Genomic DNA, 27,042 nt, shown 5'->3' with positions numbered 1-27,042 from the left:
CAGACAGCACTCTAGCAGAAAAGGGGCGATCGAGATTTGAGGCTTTGCTGCTCCTATTTGTGAATATGGTTGACAGCGTGCTGAGCCTTAAGAGCACATTTGCTCCTGTGGCTTTCCCAGGTGATCCTGGACAGCCCTGGGAAAGCCACATGTTAATAAATCCTGAGCCACAGGAACACCATGAGGGAGCTTAACCCAGAAGAGTCACTCTCAGATTTCAGATCTTAACTCCAGAGAGATTGAGAATTATTGATTTATGACAGCTAGTTTCTATACTGCAATGACATTTCTTAACATTATCTTATCTCCCCAGCATGGAGCCAAAGGGGTGTTTCAAGCTATAATTTCCTGGAAGAGTGGTTCCAGTCCAGAGAGTCAACAATTAACTAATACCTGTGGCGCTTGGCAAAGTGGCTAATTTCTGCAACTTCTCTAGCAGAAGGCCCAGGTTTGGGAAAGTCATCTTCACAGCCTGGAGGAGTTTTACCAAACTCTCAGCAGTCAGGGTCTTCTCTTCAGTCATTCTGTGCAACAAATTTTCTATTGTCTCCTTGGGTGTTCTGCCCTCACAGCAATTCAGAATCACCTGCAGTGCCAAGCAATCAACCAGACACCAGTTACTGGCAATTCAACATTTATCTGACACACCACTGGAAAACCTAGCAAGATAGCATCACAAGATGCCCAATCTCCAAGTCCTCCTCTGTTGGTCTCCAGCATTATTTTTTTCTATAGTTTCTTCCTTATTTTGTTTCAATAAAAATCTAAAATATTTTCCAAACAAATAACTGTGAAAATCTTTCTTTCTCAATTGCAGGTCTGTGTATATGCTCTGCCTCCAACAGCTTGCATTTTGTGGAAACATTCCTAAACTAGGCCTATATGATATAGCAAGTAGCCTGCCTCTAACCTGGTTCTTTAGATGTGGCTTGTTTGGACACTAAGATTGAGAAACACAGATTGACAATTAACATGGTTTAATGTTTTTCGGTCTTTTTTCAGCAAAGTTCATAATATTAGCATAGGTTATAATTTCATAGGTTGTAATTCCATTGTTTTACTTTACTTGCATAGTAATCTGAATACTCAGATAATGTGTACATTAGTCTGTGGACTCCAAAATATTAGATTTAAAGTGCCTTTCTAGATTATTTTTCTTGTGGATTCCTCATTATCCATTCCTCTCATTCTCAACAGCCACATACATCAGCTCCAGTCATAATTCAGCAATTCCACTCCTTTGTCCTTCCTTGGTGTGCTAGAGGATTTTGAGTCAAAAGGGCACAGAACTCTAGCAAAACGATGAAAATAAAAAACGTGACAGATATTTTACAGATATTTTTATATTACAATAGAACTATTTCTTAATGGACTATGGCATAATATGCATAGCTTAGCTCTTATGGAACTGATAAAGCAGGGGATTATTTCAATACATGTAATCTACAGATTCACAGAAACTGAATTTTGAGCTTTCCTTTGGGAAAACGCCAGCTCCTAGTCATGGTAGTATGCCAGAGGCTGCCATTATCAAATTAACTTCCATTTTAAAATAATGAATTTAGCTTTAAAACCAAATTGGTTTTATATATATGAAAGGAATATATACATAATAAATCAAGCTGTCATATTCTTTGTCAGTGCAGAATATAGTCATTCTCTTTCAGGTCTAATATATATATTTCTACTAAATAAATCATAATTTAAAAATTAAGAGCTTGTATCTAAACACCATACTGAGTTCAGAACTAAATCTTGGTTCCTAAGCAATAATCTGATACATAAAGAGGCAGCCAGACACCGGTAAGAGTAAGCACAGGCTTTAAATCCAGACAGACCTAGTTCAAATTGTAATTCTAATATTTATTGCCTGTGTGACTTTGGGCAAGTTATTTAATTCTTCAAGCCTTATTTTCCTCACTTGAAAAAGAAGATAATACCAACTCTTGCACAGTTGTTACTGTAAAATGAAGGTGCTGTTTGTATGGCCTTGCCTAACTCCTAGGACATATGTGATCTTTAAGAAATGACTATGTTATTGATATGACTAGGGAGAAGTACTCACGGGGGTTAAGAGAACGTGCTTTGGTTAGAAGTCTAGTTCTTATTACCAGCCCCAAACAGCTGTGTCTTTGGGTGAGCTGCTTCACCTCCCTGTGTTCTGTTTCTTCATCTTTAAAATAAGGGTAATATCCATGATGTCATAAAGTTGCTATGAGGGCAAAACTCAGTAATGTTTTAAAAAGTCCTCAGCACATTGCCTCGCACACAATAAGCAATAAATAAATGACAGCTATAGTAATTACCTTTTTTTTCTGTTTCTAGTTCTTATGTAAATATGTTCCTGGTTACTGCTTCTTACAAAACCCAACATATTTATAAAGGCCATGGCATCCATTATTAGCATGGTTTCTAACCAGAAAAAAAGTTGGAAAAGGCCTGGGTACACATTCCACACGATGTCAAAATACTGTGGCTATTCAATCAACATTCACCTCTCCACTCCCACTTTATTAGTATGCTTCAACTTGCATGAGAAGGAATCACTTAATGAAGGTCTGGTGGAACCCCAATCTTAAGAAGTGTTTTTGTGATTTATAACTAATTTAAGCACTTCTGCTTCAGCTTTCTCTTTCAAGTAAACTGAAAGTGACAGAAGAAAATGACAGTGTGGTCTATCTTGCTGCAGAGAATGCGGCTGAGTTTGGACTCTATCTATAAATGCTGTTTTACCAAGATAATGAAACAGTTCAAAGGACACATTCAATCTAGCTAATAAGAAAAAGGTTTGAATGAGTAATCCAACGAAATCACTAAAGAGGGAATCAGGAACTTCTAGAGCTATAAGCAACTTACTTAAATTGAGTGTCTGAAATTACACTTAATTGGAAGACTAAGGAGAAAAGACAGAAGTTTAATCTTTGTATATTTTATTTCTCTAAGAAGTTCAAAGGACTCAAAATTTTAAAAACAAATCACAAAATGTAATTCTGAGATTAAAAGTTGTTCCCTTTGTGTGTGTGTGTGTGTGTGTGCGCGCATGCACACATGTGCAACATAAGATCACTGAGAAAAATAAAATTGAGGATCTAGTCGTCACTGTAAATTCAGGGCTTAGCCATTATACTAGTGGCTTCTAAATGTTTTCTCTCCTGAACACTTAAGTCACTTCCCACAGTTTTAGGAATTGATGCCACAAAAGTACTCTATCCCTATTCCTTCTTCCCAGATATAAAAGTATTTTTAGCACAAAGTTGAAATCAATAACACCAACAAACATAGTTATCTAGTTGCCTTGAGAAGTCATGCCAGCAGTTTTATGAGGATTTTAGTAGCTAGCTGGTGGGAGAGTAAATTGGTACAACCTTCCTGAAGGGCAATTTGGCAATATGTATCAAACACTTGAAAATTTTTATACTCTCGATTCCAAACTTCCACTTCTTAGAAAGTATAGTAAGGGAATAATTTCAGAGGTATGGAAAGATTTATGTGCAAGAATGTTTTTCACAACATCACTTATAATAGCAAAAAAAAAAAAAGGACACTAATGCCCAATGATAAAGAATTAATGAATTATGGAATGTCCATTAGACAGGATACAAAATCCATATTATAGGTATAGACATGTATTAAGATATTAAGTAAAAAGTCAAGTTAGAAAACCATATGTTCTGTATAACGCCATCCTGGGATGACTCAAATAAGAAAAAGGGGAACACGGCCGGACGTGGTGGCTCACGGCTATAATCCCAGCACTTTGGGAGGCCGAGGCGGGCGGATCACGAGGTCAAGAGATCGAGACCATCCTAGCTAACACGGTGAAACCCCATCTCTACTAAAAATACAAAAAAATAGCTGGGCGTTGTGGCGGGCGCCTGTAGTCCCAGCTACTCAGGAGGCTGAGGCAGGAGAATGGTGTGAACCCGGGAGGTGGAGCTTGCAGTGAGCCAAGATCGTGCCACTGCACTCCAGCCTGGAAGACAGAGCGAGACTCCGCCTCAGGAAAAAAAAAAAAAAGAGGGGAACACATGCTTCAGCATGTTAGCAGTGTCATCTCTGAGTGGTGAAATGTGAATTTTTTTCTTTTTGATTGCTTTCCCCATTTTCTACATATTCCGAATGTACAGTACATTTCTATAAAGAGGAAAGGTGTCATAATAATTACAAAATTTCCTTAACATTTTAACTCTTGATACAGTTGTTTACAGTAAAAATTGATAGAGTCAGAGCAAGAATAGCATATATCCATCTGTCCATCTGTCCGTCCATCCATCCGTCCATCTGTCCCCCTGTCCATCCATCCACCCACCCACACATCCATCCATCCATCCATCCACCCACCCACCTATCCATTTTCCTTATGGCTCCATGTGCAAGGCCTTAAGCAAGCTACTGCGAGGAAAGCGACAGGATACAAAACAAGCACCTCAACTTCAAGGTGCTCACTATGCAGTATGTATTAAAATACTGCAAAGTATAAAATGCTATGTGCCACAAAAAGAATTTTTTTAAGTGCTATATGAATTCAGGAGGAGGGAGGAGACACTTGACACAGTTACCCTTTTTTCAGTGCCAGTCAGGAATTCCTCCTTGGCTGTTTCCAGGAACTCCATAATAGGTCTCAGCTGTGTTACACACTGTATCAGGTCCTCTTTGTGTTCTAGTAACAGAACAGACAAGGTCTTTCCCTCCTCTGTGCTCCCTGGGGGAGAAAGAGTTAGAGACACACAAGAGAAGCTAGTCAATTTGAAGAAAATGACAGCATGGTTTGTCAAGAGAGATCTAACAGAATAGTAAAGTGATTTTCAGCTTATTCTGAGCACCTGAATGCAGAATCTCTTTTACAGAGGAAAATACTTTATTATTCTGTTTAAACTCTATGAAAGGAAAAATGTTTCATTTATCTGTTGAAACACAAAGCTGCAGAGCCAGCCAGAGGTTAACTTCTGGTTGGCAAGGCCACTGCTTTGTACCTAACCCAAATGAGAGAAGCTTCAGCCTTAAAGTCCTGTCAGCAAACCAGTCCACCCCGGGTACTCAAGTCATTGATTTGGATGTGTGGCTTTTTGAAGGGCAGGAGAACATTGATGATATTCTCCAACTTCAAGGTGTCAGACTAGTTAACTGTGGGATAGAAATGGAGACTCAAATTTAGTTGGTGTATATTTAACATGCAGCTTCTGGAATTTACATGTGAAACTTATGTGAAAACCACTTAATAACTAAGCTACCAAAGAAACGTATCACTGGAACAAACTTTATAGCATCATCCCAAAATAAAACCCTGCCATTCCAATCCATAGGATCTTCTCCTACCTTTTGGCTGTACTGTGTCTACATCTTCTGGCTTCCTGTCTAACAGTGCTGTTTTTACTGCAGGATTAGAATCTTGGTACAGCCTCAACAGGGACACAACGGTCTGAACATCCAGGCTCCCCTCTCTTACTTTACCCAGGATTCTCTGGAATGCTGAATGTCCTCCTTCACCCTCGAGACATTTCACTACAGTCTATGGAACAAAAGTACCCAGAAAGATAGATTAGCGAACCACAAGAACTATCCACTCCCTGCATTTGGCAAACAAGGCCCTCAACAGTTTGATTCCTGCCAGCTTCTCCTGTAGCTCCTCATCCACTGCACTTTCTTCCCCAGTGGCAGTTCCAACAAGCCCCACGGTCCCATGTTCCCACCCCTGTCTTCTGGAGGACTCCAATTCCACGACTCCATGCTCAAACCTTGCTCAGGGGTTACCTCTGCTGGGAGGCCCTTCCTGGCCACAGGCCCTACCTCCTCTTCACTGTTTTTAATTTGACATTTGTCATACTATATTATAATTATTACATTTTTTCTCCTACTAGACTTCTTGAAGACACGAATTATGCTGTTCTGTATCCTCTGTATCTTCAGCAAATAGCATAGCCTGGCACACAGTAGGGGCTCAGTGAATTTTTAATAAACTTAATGCACTTCTTACCTAATTATACCTTTCTGAATCTGGCATTTTAAGTATTTCATGGGCAGGGATGTCTGAATTTAAATCTAATGAACTGTCATTTTATTATTTGAGAATGCAATTAACATCTCACAATTTAGGAAAAAAGAATACCTTAAATCATTTACATTATAAATGACAGGCTACTTAAAAAGACATGAGCCTTATTAATTTTAGATATAGTCGGTAACAATTAAGGCTAACAATGTGTTGGCTTGTAGTTGCCAGCTGTAAGAACATAAGACTCACATGTTAATTATGCCGTCTGAATGACTGCTTTCAGCCTGAAGGGGCTTCACAGCTTCTTCCCCTAACCAACATTTATATAACGGGCCTTGCCTCTGGCTTTGTGCCACTTGACCTTTCGGTGGCATTTGGCAGTGCCTCTGTATCACAATTCTCTTCTGATTTCAGCAGCACTGAAGTATGTGGGATAAGAACTTGCCTTCCTGACCACTCCTTTTCAGCCTTTCCCACTGGTTCTTCTTCCAAATCCATAACCATTAACAGCACCTAAGACTGGTCTCAATCTTTTATGTTTTTTCTCCTTTTATACGCTCTCTTTTGAAAAGCTCTCACATGTATCGCTTTAACTATCACCTTTACGCAAACCACTCTGAAAAGCAGCTCTAACCCTGCACTGTTTCAATCCAGAGAATCCAGAGCTGCCACATAGTTTGTGCTGGACACACCTTATCCTCCCTCCAGAGGTCTCAGGGGTGCATATAAAACCAAAGTCATCATCTTGACTCTTCTAGACCCTTCTAAGACATCAACAACCCCAGTGGCAAAATAAACAAAATTAGCATTCCTTTCTTTGGTCTGACAGAACATCTCTCATGCAAATGCGAGGAAGGTCAATTGGAAGGTAGGATTCATATTTCTATTTTAGCAATAATTAATTTACTTGAAAAAATCTGGTAACCAAAACTGAATTTCGTGTGTACAGTCATATGTAGAGTCTTTATATTTCTACTTGACAAAACTACCATCTACCTTTGATTTTTTTTAGTGTCAAGATTATAAAATAGAAAAATTTTCTCACCAGAGTCTTTAGAGAGCAAAAGGTTAGTTTTCTACACACACACAGTCTCCCCACCACACTGAAGGAAATCATGAATACTGTATCAACACAGTAAAATTTAGCTAGACAGCTGTTATTACCAATTCTGGTAGTAAGTATATGTTTAAGATTTTTATTTAGAGAGATTTTATCTTTCTCCTCTCCTCCCAAGTAGAAATTATAAACGAGTTAGACCTTGTGTTTCTTGGCTTTGCTTTAGCTTGCTTCCTAATCACAGGATGTCTGTATAAAAAAGCTACATTAAACTTCAAAAGTTTCCTGTGTTTTTCAGTCATCTCCAAAAGAACACATAGAGAAAACACAGTTTAATAATCCACATCAACATATCATTAGCGTAAGCAACTTCTGAGAACCTAAGGTAACTCATCTTGTATTTAAAAAATAATAAACAAGAAATGAAGATGTCAGTTGAATGCTTAATCCCCTTTGGCTAAATTAAATCAACTTTTCATGCTTTTGTTAGTTGGCTTGAAATCTCTTTAAAATGCCTTTTCACTGACAGCAGTAGGGACCCCAAGGCAGGCAGCATCTAAAATGGATCCTAATAATACCTGACTCTGGATATTCATGCTGTTGGATTGAACCTCATGACTTGCTTCTAAGAAGGAGAATATGGTAAAAGTTACAGGATGCTACTTTTGAGGTCAGGCTAGTTTGACTTCCATCTTGCCTGTGTTTTCTCTCTCTGCCCTTGCTCTGTGAGATGCAAACTGCCATGTTGTGAGCTGCCCTATGGAGGCACCCAGGTGGCAAAGAAGTGATGTCTCCAGCCAACAGTCAGGGAGTAAGCTTGGAAGTGGATCTTCTGAAGCCTGCCAACAGCCATGAGAGTGGGCTTAGAAAAAGGTACTCCCTGGGCTGAGCCTTGAGATGCAGCCCTGGCTGACACCTTGACTGCAGCCTGTGAGTGGCTGAGCCAGAGGATTCAGATGAGCTGTACCTGGATTCCTGACCCATGGAAACTGTAGTAATAAATGTTTGTTGTTTGAAGCTGCTAGATTTTAGAGCAATTTGTGATACAGCACTGGATAACTAATACAGAGCCGCTTGCTGCTAATACCCTCAGTAAACATGTTTCTTCCTTTTTATTTTCCCTTTCCTTCCTGCCTGCCTTTTGTGCATCTCAATTAATACAGCATACAGCTATCTCATTCTAGCCTAGGCCAGGCTTTTTTTTTTTCACCTGAAACTCTCCGAATATCTCAAATCCACATCTCTCAGTATCCAATTTGTCTGGCATTATCATTTGAGCCAGTGGGGAAGAGAAGCTTTCATCAATGGTGGCATCTGATACGCTTCTCATTATCCTCTCTGCTGTCTCCCTCTTTGCAGAACTACTCAGCAGTGAAATTAAAACATTTGTTCACTTCATTGCTCAACAGTGATGCTAGGGCGGCCATCTGGGAAGAGAAGCAGGGGTGGGCTGATGAAAGGGCCAGGAGAGGGCAGTTAGCTGCATGGACAGCCCTGCTCTCTCTGCTCTTTCTTTCAGAACCTACTGGGGACCTACACTCATGCCAGCACTACAGCAGTTACTCCATCAGCCCCCTAAAGCTGCCTAGGGCTCCACAGTGGAATAAGCAAGCAAGCCCTTTTCTGCAACAGTTTTTCTGCCTAAACAGAAGGGGATTAGGATATTAGGATAGGCAGGGGTTCATCAATTACTATCATGTAACAGAACTCCAAAAGCTGACCAAAACAGAGTTCTGTTGAAAGGGCTAAGTTCTTCAACCATACATTTGGAACTAACTTAATTCTCAGGGGTAAAGATACTTCAATAAATTCATGTTAATGCATGGTCACAGAAGTAATCTAAGTACTTTACCTATGAGTGAAATGTAGGTAAATATATTTCAAGATGAGACCATTTCTTTTCCTCTATAAGCGAAAAACCATTTAATCTTTCCCTTAACTCAAGCCTTTTAACTGAATTGACTTATTTACCCCAATTGTTTGCCTACTGCCTTCAGATCTGTTTGAGTTATACTATATTCTTGTTCACTCAGGCCTCCGCTGACTGCTGAGGGCTGGGTGATGGCAATAATGATAGAGACTATAATCGCTCCACATCATCCCAGACACCGTGCCATCTACCTTCCTCCTCACACCAGGCCTGGGAGACGTTACTACTACTATTTTAGATGAACTTCAAGGAGGTTAAGTAACTTGCCTAAGGTCACAGGTCTAGTAAGGAGAGTAGCTGGCACCCCTTTCACCTAGTTCTACCTCCCGGATTTAAGCATAATCGAATCTATTTACACTGGGTTCTATTAGACTTACCAGAATCAATACCGCTTTGAATACTGGGTAGTATGTAGACAATTTGTATCACTTTTCTTGGTCTCAATGAATAAACTGGTATATAGTAGGTGCTCAATAAATGTTTAATTAAATAAAATTCCCTTGCCATAAAACCATTAACCCTTCTATCCATGGCTGCATATCTTAAGCTTAATCATTAACAGAAAGGAGATTTGGAAAAACAACTACTTATTTTCACCTTTCATAGACCTGTAAAATGAATCTCATTAACTCACTCTCAAGAGGGCTACCCAACCCTGTCAGTGAACAGAGCCCTCCAAACACAGATCTGCACTTGACAAACCTCCACAGCAGCAACACGGCTGAAAACACCAGATTCACATAGGAGAAGAGACGTGTTTGCCTTTGAAATAAAGTTGAAGGGGAAAAAAATGCTACTAGGTCTTCAGCTTTGGGAGTCTTCTAGATTTTTAGGTGAAGAGTCGATCAAAAAGCACAGAAATCAATAGTAGAAAAAGCTATCTCCTTATTCTAGTTGAAGACCCACTTTTCTGTATACACAATTAATTAAAAGCAGAGACATGGCTAGGAATAAAGAAGGAAGACAATTCCAGCCTTCATCTTTCTCCTATGCTGGATGCTTCCTGCCCTTGAACATCAGACTCCAAGTTCTTCAGCATTCGGATTCTTGGACTCACACCGGTGGTTTGCCAAGGGCTCTCCGGCCTCTGGCAAAAGACTGAAGGCTGCACTACCGGTTTCCCTACTTTTAAGGTTTTGGGACTTGGACTGATCCACCACTGGCTTCCTTGCTCCTCAAGGTGCAGACGGCCTATCGTGGGACTTTACCTTGTGACTGTGTGCCACCTACCACGGCTTTGGCCACTTTCTGTTGGATTGCACCTGAAGTTAGAGCAGCTGCTGCCATTTCTGTCACCATGAGGGCAAGCCTTTCTGAAAGTGGAGGCCGCAGAGAGGAAGCATTGCTGAGACGGGGAGAAAGAACCCAGGTCCTGATGATAGTGTTGCCATACCTGTACCCAGCCATGGCCAGAGCTATCTCTCCTTTCACACTATGAAGTCACAGGAGCCAACAAGTTAACTTTTTGCATAAGCCAGTTTGGACCAGCAGATTGCACACAGAAGGCGCTCAAAGGAATCCCAGAAGCCTGGCGCTAGAAAGGGTTCCCAATTCAGCTGGTCCGGTGCTCCCTGCGGTACGTGAATGTGTTTACGGCGTCCCCCTGCAACTCTCTCTGATATTCCTATGTCTACCCTAACTTAGTTGTTTTAGTATCAATGTGGTGCCTCCCAGGCAACGTGGTGTCCTGGATGAGAACGGGATCTCTGATGCCTCCATGCTTCTGAGCACTGCCTGGTCTGCAGGGACCATGGGTGGTGTCTGAATCCCCAGTGAAATTCCCTGAGCCTCACAGTCCCAGTGGGGCTTGTCTGTCACTGAGGTGCAAGCCACGCTCAATCCCTGGGGATGCTGAGTGCCGTTAATGGACACATGATGCCAGCTAAATAAAAACAATTTTCAACCTCCAGAAAGTATCCCAGCCACTCACAAAATCATCCACTGTATCTCACTGTATGCAAGTCTTGTTAGCTCCACGCTGTTCTCAATCTGTAGCATCTCTGCTGCCTGCATGTTGGGAGGCAGACACATGTCAGAAAATACAGACGAGAGAACTGGAAAATGCCAGCGCCAGCGCCCTGTCCAACCCCTACCTTGCCTTTATTTGTTTTTACCCACATGAAAACTGGCACAGAGAGGCAAAACAACTTGCCTAAAGCCACAGAGCAAATAAGTGGCAGTGTCAAAACTTGTTAATGCTAACGTCCAGAAGAGTTAAATAAATGATTCCTAAAACATAAAAAAAAAAAAAAAAAAAAAAAACGCTGGGCACGGTGGCTCACGCCTGTAATCCCAGCACTTTGGGAGGCTAAGGTGGGTGGATCACCTGAGGTCAGGAGTTCGTGACCAGCCTGAACAATATGGTGAAACCCCGTCTCTACTAAAAATACAAAAATTAGCCAGGCATGGTGGCGCGTGCCTGCAGTCCCAGCTACTCAGGAGGCTGAGGCAGGAGAATCACTTGAACCCGGGAGGCCGAGGCTGCAGTGAGCTGAGATTGTACCACTACACTCCAGCCTGGGCAACAGAGCAAGATTCAGTCTCAAAAACAAACAAACAAAAAACCAAAAAACAAAAACCAAAAACCTAGCATAAAAACTGAAAAACAGTATGAGTCTGGCTCTAAATAAAAGTTTTACTCAGCTTAGCCAAAGGTCAGAAGTGACCTCTTAGGTCACTATCTGCTTTTCTCATGGGTAAGGCATATTACACTGATACAAAGACACGCAGAAGACATGGTCCCACTCCAGCACCTGAGAGATTTCTCTTTAATAAGTTTTGGTTTTGGTTTCTCACAATTCAAGTAGCCCAGCTTCTTCTCATGTTGCTGCAATCACTGCTCAGGGAATGGCTTTGACACCTTTCATCATTGATCTCAGGAAATAAAACAATTGGGACACTAGTTCATGGTGTCCTCCCTAAACTCAATCCTGCCCAGGTGCACACCTCACAGCTGTGTTTCAGAAATGGAATGACACATCCAGGAGTAGACTATTTTTAATGTTAAGCTGTTTCTCAAGTTATGATTAACCAAATAACGACCAATCACAGGACACCACTCAAAGCTCTTGGGGAGCTAAAAATGTATAAACAGAAAAACAAAATACCCCAAACAAACTGTAAAATTGTACGGAAATGTAAACAATGTTGTTCTAAGCGAACAGCTCTTAAATGCGCTCATTGCTGAAGCCTTATGGTGAAATCTGTAATTTGGCGACTCTTGTGCATACTTCCCCCAAAATAACCACACATGTGGCAGGATTTCTCTGCTGTCAAGATACTCTTTAAGGACAGGGATCAAGTCTTATTGAAGTTTCTCTGCCTAGCAAGCGGCTCAGTCTGGCACATATCAGTTGCTCAGTAAACATCTGCTAAATCAAAGGGCAAGCAAATGAGGAAAATGGGTATTCGGTGGCCTCTCATGCTACTGAAAGGTGCCAGCACAGACATTATGACATCTGCCATCACACACTAAGAGTTTTGTAAGCCATTCACTTCTCCAGTTATGCTTCTCAAAATGTAGTCTACAGATTCCAAAACAGCAACCCATGGGGAGCCTGTTAAAGATGTAGATTCCCAAGTTCTACCACAACCTAAGAATCAGACACTATGGAAATGAGTTCTGGAGGTATACATTGTAACAAGCACCTCAGATGATTTTTCTATACATTGCTAGAGACTGATTGCTTCATTCTAGACACTGCCCCTGCAGTACAGGAAGCTACTTCCTCTAGAGACTGTTCTAGAAAGTGATTGCTTCAGACTAGACACTGCCCTTGAAGTTTAAGAAGCTACTTCCAAGTGGATGGTGGTACTTATCTGAAAGCATGCCTTACAAATTAAGCTTAAAGTAACAGCAAACCATCTCATGTGTCAGAGTAAATGGCCATGGCACCAGGATATTATAAGGCATTCAGTGAAAAGGGGGTTTCAAGGTCTATTAGGTCTAAAATACTGAGTTAATGTATAAACAAACAATAGCAGTTGTTCCCTACTGATCTCCTACTGAGTGTCTGGCATTTTACTACGAATTTTATATAAATAATCGTAATTCACAATGACCCCATGATGTAGGTGATAGTATCCCCATTTTACAAACAAGGGCACTGAGGCTTATAAAGATGAAGCTGCCTAAAGTCATAATGCTAGTAAATAGTAGAGCTGGATAAATGAATTGTATATCCACACAATGCACATGACTCAGCAATAAGAAGGAAAGAATACACAACAGTAGGGGCGTATCTCTGTAGAGTTCACAGAAAAAGAAAAAAGGAAAAAAAAAAAAAACATGGATGAATCTCAAGATACTTACGCTGAATGAAAGCCAGACAAAAAATACATACCATATGACTCCATTTATACAATACTCTAGAAAATACAAACTTATGTACAGTGACCGAAAGCAGACCAGCGGCTACCCGGGACATGGGTAAGTGGAAGGGGCAAGAGAGAGGGAGTACACACGGACACGAAGAAACTTTTGGGGGTGATGGAGATGTTTACCATCTTGACTGTGGTGATGGTTTCAGGCCATATATCAAAACTAATCACATTGTACACTATACCTATGTACAGGTTACTGCATGTCGGTCATAGCTCAACAAGGCTGTCTGAAACAAAGTATGAGAGAGAGAGACAGAAGTAGAGGTCCAAGTACAAAGCAGCATCTCCCTAACTCTGTTTAATCTTATGTTCTTAAAGTATCTGTTCCCTTTTTCTTTCTGAAGTTCAAAGATTTATTACGGATTGTAACAGAATGGGCTTTAAAAACAGCCACCAAGTGATTTGCAGAGCTCCTACTCTGATCTCTAAAACTGAGGAAGAAATAATATAAGCCTATAATGATCATGAATAGCAAATCAGTGTTCTTTTAAAGGACCATTAACGATATTGCCATCAAAAGATTAGAACAAGAAATGGAAAAAAAGAAAGAAATGTTGAACGAATGCATGTATAACAGACATTTCTTGACCACCTGCTATATGCCACATACTTTTAGGTACCAATGTTAAAAAAAATGCATAAGACACAGTTCACCTAAGTATAAAGGTGACACTAATAACTTGAGTATTGCTGATCTAAGGAATAACATTACTCCTCTGTAGCCAAAGTTAAGTGGAGAGGAAGCCTTAAGAGAAAATGAAGAGGTGTGTCTAGAAGCTATCAAGGTAACAAACTAATGACAAAAAATAATGGATTGAACAGCTAAGAGAACGTGCAAGTGCAAAAATATAAAACCGTAAGTCCTTCAGCATAATCAGTACAAAGAGTACCAAGGATTTATGACTTGAAACCTCCCAAAGAGAGTCATCAGGGTTAGCCCAGCCTTGTAACTAGCTTGTCTCCCAAGAAAACAATGTATAGCCAACTGTCAATTAACACAGCTAAAATAAATACCAGACCTTGAATTTGTTTTTTAAAAAAGTAACTTGCTATGAATCAGGAAAACATTTAATTATTAGAAGGCATGTATTACTTGGATTAATACAATTAATACAAAATTGCCTACAGCAACATGGGAGGACTGACCCACACTACCCCCTACCAATCAGAGCAGCAAGCCTGCTGGGGCAGTGGCCTCTCGCTCTGCCAGCGGCCTCTCAGAATGGGGAAGCAGGGCTGGGAGAAAAGGGAAACAAATGCAATTCTAAATTGGTTGTGGAGTGAATCCTGCAGGGTCAGGTGTGAAGAATCAAGTATTGAGAGATCACACAGGTGGGAAAGCGTCTCAACTGAGTTACTTTAAAAAAGAGGTCAGCTAAGGAAGCATGATAGCCATTTGGCAGTTTTCTGTCAGGCGATTCCTAAACACTTATACATATATGCATCACTTTTACCCTGTTGGGAGGCAGTACAACTCAGTGTGTAAGGGAGCAGCTCTAAAGGCAGAATGCTGAGGTTTCAATTCTGGCTCAGGGTCATATGAGCTCTGTGACCTTCACATTACACCACCTCTTTGAGACAGTTTTCTCATGTATAAAACAGGACTTAACAATAATACCCACACTGATGGTTTTTGTGAAAATTAAATGTGATAACACATATGCCAAGCTTAATACAGAAAGTGTTCAATAAATGTTTACCATTACTGTTTTTATGTCTGAAAATGGCCACTGTTATTCCTAAATATTGGATGTATTTTACCAATAATTCATATATATAAAGTCCTTTTTGTTCACATTTTGAGTATCTGTTGTTTTGTTTTAATTTGAATTGTTTAAGTCTCAGGTTTGGGGTTATACACGGCTATCTTCTTAAATTTATCTGTGATTAATCAGGAGGAAATGGTATGATCAGTTAAGTATCCTGGATCAAAACTGGTTAGAAGCTAGGATTCTCCTGGTGATCAAAATGTAACTTCATTTTGAAAGTATCTTGCCTGAGTACTTTTGCGAGACTGCCCTTTAGGGAATAAATTTTTAAAAATTAAAGTTTCAAAACATTGAAACCCTGGGCTATTTCCGCCCCATATGGAAAGTTAGTAAGGTATCCTGAGAACACTAACTAGCAAACAAGTACAAAAGTCAGAGGTACCTACCTCCTTCTGTGGACCTTTAATTTCTGAACACACTTCTAGTTTTTTTAAAACATCCTGGGTAACCATGAGTGCATCTGAGAAGATACCTTCATTTTCTAGAAGAAAATTCAGCTGGTAATGTTTCCTTTCACATGCTAAATGTGGAACAAAATAAAACAAATCAGAAATTCATTACTTGAAACCAATTTTTACAAGTTTCAGCTGTCTGAGCATCTTCAGGTCATATACTGCACCTAACTGATCTCTATCTAGCACATTAGTTATGAATAACAGACAACAGTATCTCTCACAGCTTCCTCCTTTGTGCTGGCCTCAGCCTGGTTAAAATAGAAGATGATCAGCAGGGTGTGGTGGCTCACGCCTATAATCCTAGCACTTTGGGAGGCCGAGGCAGGTGGATCACAAGGTCAGGAGTTCGAGATCAGCCTGGCCAACATGGTGAAATCCCATCTCTACTAAAAACACAAAAAATTAGCTAGGCGTGGTGGTGCATGCCTGTAATCCCAGCTACCTGGGAGGATGAAGCAGGAAAATCGCTTGAACCTGGGAGGCAGAGGTTGCAGCGAGCTGAGATCACGCCACTGCACTTCAGACTAGGCAACAGAGCAAGACTCCGTCTCAAGAGAAAACAAAACAAAATAAAAAAAAAACAGATAATTATCAAAATGGTACCTCATTATTCCAATATTGCTTTTCTGCTCTGTAGTTCACGTCTGGACTTTCAATGTTCAAAAACACAGACACTTTTAAAAGAAGAATGGCCCAGAATGGTATTGCACTGAATACTGGTTTTCTACCTAACAGTGGTCTTTGATAAATTTATTAATCAAACATTAAAACTGATAAAGATCATTAAAAACAGAAGGATAGATTATAAGACAATGACTGTTACCTGGTTCTGTGCTTGTCTCCTTTGCCTCACTAAAGGTTTGCACAACAAGGGAGGGGGAACAATCTTCAGCTGTGTTAGGAGTCTCCGCTGGGGTTTCTGCATTCCTCTGGCTCTCCTGGGCTGTGGGAGAATTCACACTCATCTCTTGTGAAACTGTAAGGACTGCTTCCTCAGTCTCAGCTTTCACAGAGCCCCCTGGAGTGGCAGAAAGCTCTGGGGAAGAGTGAGGCTCTCCAGCACCTTCGGATGAAAGGATTTCTACTTGAGGCTTCTCTGGTTCCTTCCTGGATGTCTCTGAGGATGGCGCGGAGACATCCCTTACCACCTGACCCTGAACAGAGCAGTTTACAAGGCTGGTCAGAAGATTTTTGCAGCTAACAGCCACATCAAACATCTGTAGACTGTCTGCTAAGGAGATGATTTTGGAGAAGTTGTGCTTGCCCACAGGTAGTTTGCCCGTGTACATCATTTCCAACAAGAGCGCAAACTCCTCGGGGCTCACCACAGATGCATCGATGGAGATAGTATCTGTGTTATCCAGCAGGGTTTTGAACAGGAGGCTGGCAGCAGCCAGGACAAGCTTGTGAGCCCTGAAGTAAATGGTACCAATGGAGATGGTGCAATCACAGAACTGCTGCTCCTTGCACAGAGTGTAGAGCTGCTGCAGCAGCTGCCGGCTGTAGTTGGGGAGCTCCATTGCGTCAACTCTGCCTCAAGAACTCCTCTTCCTCTCCTCTCCTAGAGTCGGCTTTGGGGGGACAGGCTCTAGAGAAAATACCCACAAAATACCAGGTTAGAACTTCAAAAAACCATAGGGAAAGAAAGGCCTTGAATGAAATGCTAAATGAACAGAAAGGCATTTCACTCATTCATTCAACAAATGTTGCTTAAAAGGGAGGGACAGTATGCCAGGTATACTAAATCAATAATGATCATTATGTGTTTAAACATATGAAAGAGACTGCGCATAATGCTTTGTATGGACTATCTCATTTGATTCTCACAATGACTCAGTGGAAAAGGTACTATTTCCTCCCCATTTTACAGATGAGATTGGAGCTTTGAAGGACCCAGAGAATCACCCTAAGGAAAAATAGCCATCTCACTGACTTCAAAGCTCTAACTACACTACCATTCCTGCTCCCAAAGAGCTCTCAGCCACCTAGAGGAGATAAATACGTAGATGGAGACTTATAATACAGTCTAGCCCTAACAATGGACAGAGGTCATCATTCTCTTCCTCTGAAAGCACATTTTTCACTTGGTTCTCCTTCTCACTCACTAGCCATGCCTTCCCAGACTCCTTGGTTGGGTCCTCTGTGTCACTGCAGCCTTTAAAGTTTGGAGTGCTCAAGGACCCAGTCATCCCACCTCTTACCTTCCCTCTCTTCTGATTCCATACCTTTGAAATGTCATCTAAATGCTGACAGCTTTCAGATTTATGTCTCTGGCTCAGACTGTTCCTCTGAACTCCTGATGTAGACCTCCAACTACCTACTCAACATCTCCAATTGGAACCTGGTTTCTGAAATGTAACATATCCAAAACTCTCCTGCCACTTTCCCACCTCACAGCAATTCTGTCCTTCTCGTTCTTCAGACTAAAACCAAGTCATCCTTGACTTTTGCTTTTTCTCATACGCTATATCCAATCCTTTATAAATCCTGTTGGCTCTATCTTCAAAACATATCCAAACTCCAACCGCTAATTTCCTTCACTGGCTCCTCTCTAGTCAGTCCAAGCTGCCATCATCTCTTACCTAGATTACTGCAGCAACCTCCTAATTAGCCTCCATGCCTCCATCCTCCCCTACTGCTATCCCTACCTCATCCTATCTTCGACCCAGTAGGCAGAGCAACCTACTTAACACACAGCCAGATCTTGCTGCTTCTTTGCACAAAAAGCCTTAAATGGCTTCCAGTCTTGGAGTAAAAGTCAAAGTTCTTACAATGGCCTAGCAAGCCTTTAATCATGATCTGGCTGTCATCGGCTCCTAACCTCATCTTCTACTACTCACTCTCCCCCTCACCCGTTCTGCTCTGAGAACTCCGCCTTCCTTGCTGACCTGGGAATATATTAAGCATGCTCTACGTTCTCTGCCTCAGGGCCAAGCATGCTTAGCATATCTGTGTGTGGCTGGCTGGCTTATTTCTACCAACCCTTTGCTCAGAGGCCATGTTAACAATAAGGCCTTCCCTGACCATGTTTTTTCAACAAGCAACCTCCCCTCCAACCTCAGAACATCCCGCTCCTTCGTCTGCTTTGTTTTTCATCATAGCACTTATCGCCTACTGACATACTATATTTTTATTTGTTATTATCTATCGTCCTTCACTAGAATATAAGCTCCATTAGGGTAGGAACTTAATTTTATCATCTGCTGTATCCCAATGCTTAAAATTCTGCTTAACACAAATATTGTTGATAAGTTGGTAGAATGAATAAATAACTAAAAGGAAACATAATGATGGATTTGTACACAGAAACACAGTTTGGGGGATAGGGGAGTCTAGGAGTTAGAGTAAAGCTTTGAGGGAATAACAGCTGACCTGTGTCTTAAAAGATACAGACACACAGATGAGGTAAAAAGAATGGGAGGAAAAGGCAATCTTGGCAGGGATGCCTGCATGAGGCACGCAGATAAGAAAACATCCCGTGGTGGGAGGCAGGAGGATTAGGAGCTAAGATTATTACTGGAACATAAAGCAGGGAATGGGAGTGTTAAGAGATGAATCTGGAGAGGCAGGCAGGGGTGTTGGCCACAGAGGGATATATAGGTCATGATTATGAGCTTGGATTTTATCCTAAAAGCAATGAGCAGCCATTGAGGCATTTGAAGGGCTTTAAGCAGCAAAGTCATGTGGTCAGATATGCATTTTAAATATACCACTTAAGTAACATGTGTACAGAATTTAAGGGGGATAATGCTGGAGACGGACTCTATTATTGCAGGAGATCAGGAGAAAATCAATGAGGGCTTCAAGCAGGAGAACTGGTAATAGGAGAGAGCCAAAACACATTGCGAAAGTATAGCTGTCATGACTTAGGGGCTGAATGATGTGAAGGATGGAGAGAAACAATTCCCAGGTTCCTGGCTTGGTGAGTGGGTGGATGATAAGATGATCCTGATAATACAAGAACAGACAGTTTAGGGGGAGAGACATCTAGTTCAGTTTTGGGTTTGAGGATCTTATCTTTGTGGATCTTTGAGGAAATTATGTAATCTCACTTGTATAAAGAAACAAGTACACTAAGAAAAGGGGCGAAAGACATATGTCAAAAAACCAGCAATTGCTTTTATTAGAGGATTATGGATGATTCTCTTTCCACCCCACCATTTCTACATTTACTGACACTGAAATTGACAGATAAAAACATAAATAAAAATATTTCAGAGTTCCAGTTTCCATTCTGGCATGTCAGGAGCTTAGAAGTCACCATGTCCTAAAAGCAAACAAAGCTGAACAAACTGAAAAACCAATAACCTTCTTTAATTAATCAAAGAAAGGTCACAGGGCAAATCATTGTCCCTAAAATTAGAGACAGGTAGACACAGAGAATCACAACTTAATGAACAAAAAACACAAGCCAGGTGCAGCAGCTCATGCTTGTAATCCCAACACTTTGGGAGGCTGTGGCGGGTGGATCACGTGAGGTCAGGAGTTCGAGACCAGCCTGGCCAACATGGCAAAACCTCATCTCTACTAAAAAAAATACACAAATTAGCTAGGCATGGTGGCGGGCACCTGGAATCCCAGCTACTCAGAAGGCTGAGGCAGGAGAATCACTTGAACCTAGAAGGCAGAAGCTGCAGTGAGCCCAGATCACGCTACTGCACTCCAGCCTGGGCAAAAGAGGGAGACTCCGTCTCAAAACACAAAACAAAACAAAAACAACGTATGAACAAAAGCCTCTGTAGGAACAGGTGCCAGTTTAAGAAAACCTGAACTGCAATCAATGAATCGCTGGAGGCTCAGTGTGCACAACTCTGAGAGTTAAAAATTCTGGGGGCGACTCAGTCATAGGGGGCCCCCAACACTTCTGTGAGCTTTACCTCCTAGAGCTCTAACAAGTCCTCACAATGAATACTGAAGAAAAATTCCCTCTTGCTTCCAGCAGCGGGAGAGGGAAAAGGAGCCATTTTGAAATCTGCCAGAGCACTCTGTTTTTAACAAGGCCTGCCTTCAAGAAAAGCATTTTACAAGAGCCTAACTGGCTACAGTTTTCTCAGAGTCTAACCTACCCGGAGAAAAACAGATACCGAACTCCAGCTCCCTCCAGCCATCCTGTACCATCTAAGGAGCAAAAAAGCCTGAGAGTACTTGGGAAGTTCACAGCCCAGGGGCACAAGCTCACCAAAAGAGGGAGAATCCCAGGACTACAGAAAGCTTCTCCTCCCCTACACCCTACTACCACATCAATAAAGGCCTAGCTATAGCGGTTCCTTTTATGCAATACATCATGTTCACCTTTCGACAAAAAATTACAAGGCATACTAAAAGGCAAACAAACAAACAAAACCAAAAAACAGTTTGGAGACAGAACAAACTTCAAAACGACTCAGATACAGCAAGAATGTCTGAATCAGCACAACAGGTTCTTTTTTCTCTAAGACTATGATTACATATCCAGGGGCTTTAACAGGAAAAGTACAAAACATGTAAGAATAGATGGATAATGTAACAGAGAAATGGAAATTCTAAGAAATAATCAAAAAGAAACGCTAGAGATAAAAAAACACCATAACAGAAATGAAGACTGTCTTTGATGAGCTCATTAGTAGACTGAACACGACTGAGGAAAGAATCTCTTAGCTTGAAGATGTAACAATCCAAAACTAAAAAGCAAAGTAAAAAAAGAAGAAAAAAACAGAACAGAATACCTAACAGTGGGAAGACTACAAAAGAAATAACTAATGCCAAATGGGGACAGCAGAAGGGGAAGAGAGAAAAGCAGCAATATTTGATGCAATAATGACTGAGAATTTCCCCAAATTAATGGCAGACACCACATCACAGATCCAGGAAACTCAGAGGACATTAAGCCTAGGCATATAGTTTTCAAATGTCAGAAAATCAAAGGTGGCCATGGTAACAAAGAAAAACAAAATGGACAATACAATGTATTAATATCAGTATCACTGTGTATTAATATCAGTATCAATGTATATATACATTAAAAATATAAGGTAATTTATGAATGTCCACAAATATAAACTAAATAAAATGATTCAATTCCTTGAACAATGCAATCTGTCAAAACTCACACACACAGCAATAGACTATCTGAACAGGCCTCTATCTATTAAAGAAGGTGAATCAACAATAACCTCCCCAAAGTGGAAGCAACAGGCCCAGATGTGTTCACTAATGAGTTCCACCCAATATTTAAGAAAGAAATTATACCAATTCTCTACAAACTCTTCCAGAAGACAGAAGCAGAGGGTATACTTCCCAACTCATTCTTTGAGGCCAACGTTAACCTTCTACCAAAACCACACAGAGATATTACAAGAAAAGAAAACCACAGACCAGTATCTCTTGTGAAGACAGACGCAAAAATCCTCAACAAAACATTAGCAACTTGACTCTAACAATGCCTAAAGAGAATTATACATCATGGCCAAATGGGATTTCTCACAGGTATGCAAGGCTGGTTCAACATTCTAAATCAATTAATGTAATCCATCACATCAACAGGCTAAAGAAGAAAAATCATATGAATATGTCAACAGAAAGATGCAGAAAAATCATCTGGCAGAAATCCAATGCCCATTCATGATAAAAACTCTAACAAACCAGAAATAGAGCGGAACTTCCTCAACTTCATAAAGAACATCTACAAAAAACCTACAGTTGACATCATTCATAATGGTGAGAAACTCAAAGTCTTCCCACTGGGATTATAAACAAGGCTGGGATATCCCAGTTCATCACTGATCTTAAACACTGTACTGGAAGTCCTAGCTAATGCAATAGGACAAGAAAAGGAAATAAAAGGTATACCGATTGGGAAGGAAGTTAAAACTGTCTTTGTTTGCAGACTACATGATTGTCTTTACAGAAAATTAGAGAGATGACAAAAAACTTCCTGGAACTAACAAGAGATTATAGCAAAGAGATTATAGAACTAACAAGAGATTATAAGGTTAATATACAAAAGTTAACTGTTTTCCTATATACCAGCAGTAAGGTAGAATTTGAAATTAGAAACTTTACCATTTACACTAGCACCCTAAAAAGGCAAATACTTAGGTATAAATCTAACAAAATATGTACAAGATCTATAAGAAGAAAACAACAAAACTCTGATGAAAGATATCAAAGAACTTAAAAAATGGAGAGATATCCCATGTTGTTAGATAGAAATATTCAATATTTTCAGAGACTCAGATCTTCCCCACGACCAAAATAGCTAACTCAATATTGAAGGAGAAGACTGAAGTTGGAGGACTGACACTGACTTCAATATTTACTATTTTAAAGCTACAATAAGCAAGACAATGTAGTATTCGTGAAAGAACAGACAAGTAGATCAGTGAAACAGAACAGAAAGCCCAGAAACAGACCCCACACAAATACAGTCAATTCATCTTTGACAAAGGAGCAAAGGGCACTAAAATGAAGCAAAGAATATCTTTTCAACAAGTGATGCTGGAATCAATTGGACATTCACATAAAAAAAAAAATGAATCTAGACATTGACCTTATACCCTTCACAAAAATTAACTTAAAATACATAAGAGACCTAGATGCAAAATACAAAACTATAATTCCTAGAAGTTAACATAGGAGAAAACTTAGTTGACTTTGGTTATGGCAGTCTTTTTAGACACAAGACCGAAGGCACAATCCATGACAGAAATAAATTTTGCTCCACGAAAGGCAATGTCAAGAAAATGAAAACACAAGCCACAGACTGGGAGAAAATATTTGCAAAAGACACATCAGATAAAGAACTCTCAAAACTCAACAATAAGAAAACAAACAACCCAATTAAAAAATAGCAAAAGACTTGAACAGATACTTCATCAAAGAAGATATGCAGATGACAAATAAGCATATGAAAAGATGTTGTATATGGTATGTCTTTAGAGAATTGCAAATTAAAACAACAAGATACCATCACACACCTATCAGAATGACCAAAATTCAAAAGACTGGCAATACCAAATGCTGACGAAGATGTAGAGAAACAGGAACTTTCATTCAATGCTGGTGGGAATGCAAAATAGTACAGACATTCTACAGATTAGCAGTTTCTTACAAAACTAAACATACTCTTGCCACATGATCCAGTAATCACATTCCTTGGTAATTACCCAAAGGGGTGGAAGACTTGTGGCCACACAAAAGCCTGCACATGATGCTTATAAAGCAGCTTTATTCATAATTGCCAAAATTTGGAAGCAACCAAGAAGTAGATATAATGAATAAACTGTGGTACATCCAGACAATGGACTGTTATTCAGTGCTAAAAAGATATGAGATATAAAGCCATGAAAAGACAGGGAGGAAACTTAAATGCATATTTCTAAGTGAAAGAAGTCAATCTGAAAATGCTACATACTTCATAATTCTAAATATATGACGTTCTAGAAAAGGTAAATAGATAGATAGTAAAAAAGACCAGTGATTGCCAGGGGTCAGAGGAGAGGGAGGGATGAATAAGCAAAGCATAGAGGATTTTTAGGGCAGTGAAATTATTCTTCATGAATCTACAATGGCAAATATAGGTCATTATACATTTGTCAAAACCCACAGAATGCACAACACCAACAGTGAACCCTAATGTAAACTATGGACTCAGGGTAAGAATGATGTGTCAATGTAGGTTCATCAGTTACAAGAAATGTACCACTATGGTGTGAGACATGGATGGTGGGAAAGGTTGTGCATGTGTGGGGAATGGGAGTGGGAAGAGATCTGCAAACCCTCTGTAATTTCTGCTTAATTCTGCATGTACCTCAAACTACTCTAAAAAATAGTTTATTAATTAAAGATTTGCCAAAATAAGTATCAGTGTTTCAGTTCTAACTACCCCACCCCCTTCTATACCACGTACCTAATATTGTTGGGCATTCATGAATTCATATGATTTTTTTCAGCTTGCTCAAAGAAGATCTTTAAGAATGTCTACCCCTACTTTTTGAATACAGTCTGTTTTAATCTATATTATAAAAATGCACATATATTTTTAAACAAATGAAGAAACCGTCCTAGGAGGTAAGCGCCTTTCTCTAAAAATAGCAGCTCAAGTAGGGGAACTGGAATTTTTATCTCTTGGTGTTTTATGGAAAGAGGGGGGGAAAATTCCATAAGATTTAAAACTAGGAAAACATTTTCTAAAATTTTAAATTAATTTAGTATTTGAGAAAAATGTGAACAAGAATTCAATTTGCAAATAACAAAAGACCATAAACAGGCACTGATGAGGTTTTTCTAAGCAACAAATTATACCAATGTAATGTGATTTTTTTTTTGTAAAACAAGACATAAGTCTTATGGATTACAGTAAACCAAAAGACCAACCTGGACATACATTAGATTTTTAAACATTCTTATTAGTAAGAAACAAGTGACTGGGATTATATTTTCGGTAGACTCAAACTTAAAGGTTGCTTTTAAGTTTCTGGGGAGGGTACCCACATCAGATTAAACAAGAAGAAGATTCGCCCAAGATGGAGAGGGAGATATTTCGAGCATTCTGTGGTCAGAGCTATTTAATGTTTTTGGGAACAACTTAATAAGAAGAGAAAAAGAAAAACTTCAGCAGAATGAGCAACTAGGCAAGGTTAAAAAGCCAACTGAACCTAATTATCTGGGTTACCAATATACAGATACTAAAAAGATGGTTATAAGCTTGAGCAGTAAAATGACAACGGGAACCGTTAAGGCCTAAAACATTCAAGGGTGGTCAATGGCTACATAATGAATCCAAGTTGGCAATGTCGAAAATTGAAAATTTACTGAGATTAATGCAATAGTAATTAAAAAGCAGACTTTTGGCAAAACGGCACACTGAGCTGAAGTAAATGGATCTTTTTCTCCCCCTACAAACACACAGAAATGCTGGATAAAACATAAAAATGCTTTTAAAATACATAGGCTTGAAAAAAATTAAAGAAAAGAAATCCCTAGGTACCTGAAATGAAAGAAGTATCAAAATCAAGGCTAGAACAGTAAGTGGGAATTGAGACCATGGTGGCCCACAGGGGTTTCAAACTCCTGTACAGGCCCTAAGCTGGGAGGAGGAAGCATTAATGCTCACATGAAGACTGCAAATGTAGCTTCAGGCAGGTAGAAGGTAGGGAGTTAGCACTGAGACCCTTGAATAAAGCCCAGAGCCTCAAACTTCGATCCTTCCTTGATACACGATCTGAAAAATCTGCTCACTGGCTCAGGGAAACAACAATAAGAGTTGCTTATTATCTAGGCCTTCAGCAGGAGAAAAGGTAAAATGCACATCTATGCCACACAGAGGTATAGCATCCAAATTTATACTCTGTATCATACAGGAATCTCAAGTCAGGAAATTAACATAAAAACTGGTCTCTAGTAGGCAGCAGAAAAAAACAAAGGGACTCACATAGAGAAAAAGAAAAACACAGACAAGGGCCAGGCACGGTGGCTCACACCTGTAACCCTAACACTTTGGGAGGCCGAGGCGGGTGGATCACGAGGTCAGGAGATCAAGACCATCCTGGCTAACATGATGAAACCCTGTCTCTACTAAAAAAACAAAAAACAAAAAAATTAGCTGGGCGTAGTGGCAGGCGCCCATAGTCCCAGCTACTCAGGAGGCTGAGACAGGAGAATGGCGTGAACCCGGGAGGCAGAGGTCAGTGAGCCGAGATCGCACCACTGCACTCCAGCCTGAGTGACAGAGCGAGACTCCGTCTCGAAAAAAACACACACACACACACACAGAAAAGAAGCTCACAATTACAAACCACATGAGGAAGACCTGGACGTGAAAAGTAAATCTATAAAAGCTAACAGTAGAAAACGTCAGAGGGGACCTTTGAAACAGGTAAGGCAAAGACCTCTGAAACAATTCCCCAAAAGCTTAAAAAAGAGAATAAATTTGACTGTATAGGTATTAAAGGTTTCTGTCAAAGGATACTAGAGACAGATGGACAAATGACAGAAATGGCAGATATTTGCAAAGTTTAAAGGCAATAAGGAATTGATATCTAGAATATATAAGAAATTCCTGGCTGGGTAATCCCAGCATTTTGGGAGGCCAAGGCAGGTAGATCACCTGAGCTCAGGAGTTCGAGACCAGCCTAGCCAACATGGTGAAAAACCGTCTCTACTAAAAATATAAAAACTAGCCAGTGTGGTGGTAGGGGCCTGTAATCCCAGCTACTCAGGAGGCTGAGGCAGGAGAATTGCTTGAACCCAGGAGATGGAGGTTGCAGTGAGTCAAAATGGTGCTACTGTACTCCAGTCTTGGCAGCGACAGAGTGAGACTCCATCTCAGAAAAAAAGAAAAGAACTTATAGGACCTCAAAATTAAGTCACTGAAATCCATCAGTGGATTAATAGATTAGACAGAGCTAAAGAAAAAATGTGTGATTAAGCCAGGCACAGTGGCTCACGCCTGTAATCCCAGCACTTTGGGAGGCCAC

The 27,042-nt window shown here is 40.3% G+C and overlaps 1 protein-coding gene across 1 annotated transcript in view; it reads right to left on the bottom strand.

Annotated features, from left to right (window-relative positions):
• Positions 1-27,042, bottom strand: part of ZBTB40 (zinc finger and BTB domain containing 40) — a 75,443-nt gene that overhangs the window by 19,609 nt on the left and 28,792 nt on the right. Inside the window, exons 3-7 of the mRNA XM_011945531.1 lie at positions 16,410-17,174; positions 15,518-15,651; positions 5,317-5,509; positions 4,560-4,702; positions 394-586 (exon numbers count right to left, since the gene is read on the bottom strand). Of these exons, the coding sequence (XP_011800921.1) occupies positions 394-586; positions 4,560-4,702; positions 5,317-5,509; positions 15,518-15,651; positions 16,410-17,106 (1,360 nt within the window). The 5' untranslated portion in view covers positions 17,107-17,174. The remainder of the gene's footprint in view (positions 1-393; positions 587-4,559; positions 4,703-5,316; positions 5,510-15,517; positions 15,652-16,409; positions 17,175-27,042) is intronic.

Source organism: Colobus angolensis, unplaced genomic scaffold, assembly GCF_000951035.1.
Source record: "Colobus angolensis palliatus isolate OR3802 unplaced genomic scaffold, Cang.pa_1.0 Scaffold240, whole genome shotgun sequence".
NCBI classification, from domain to species: Eukaryota; Metazoa; Chordata; class Mammalia; order Primates; family Cercopithecidae; genus Colobus; species Colobus angolensis.
This window is presented reverse-complemented; position numbering and strand designations above follow the sequence as displayed.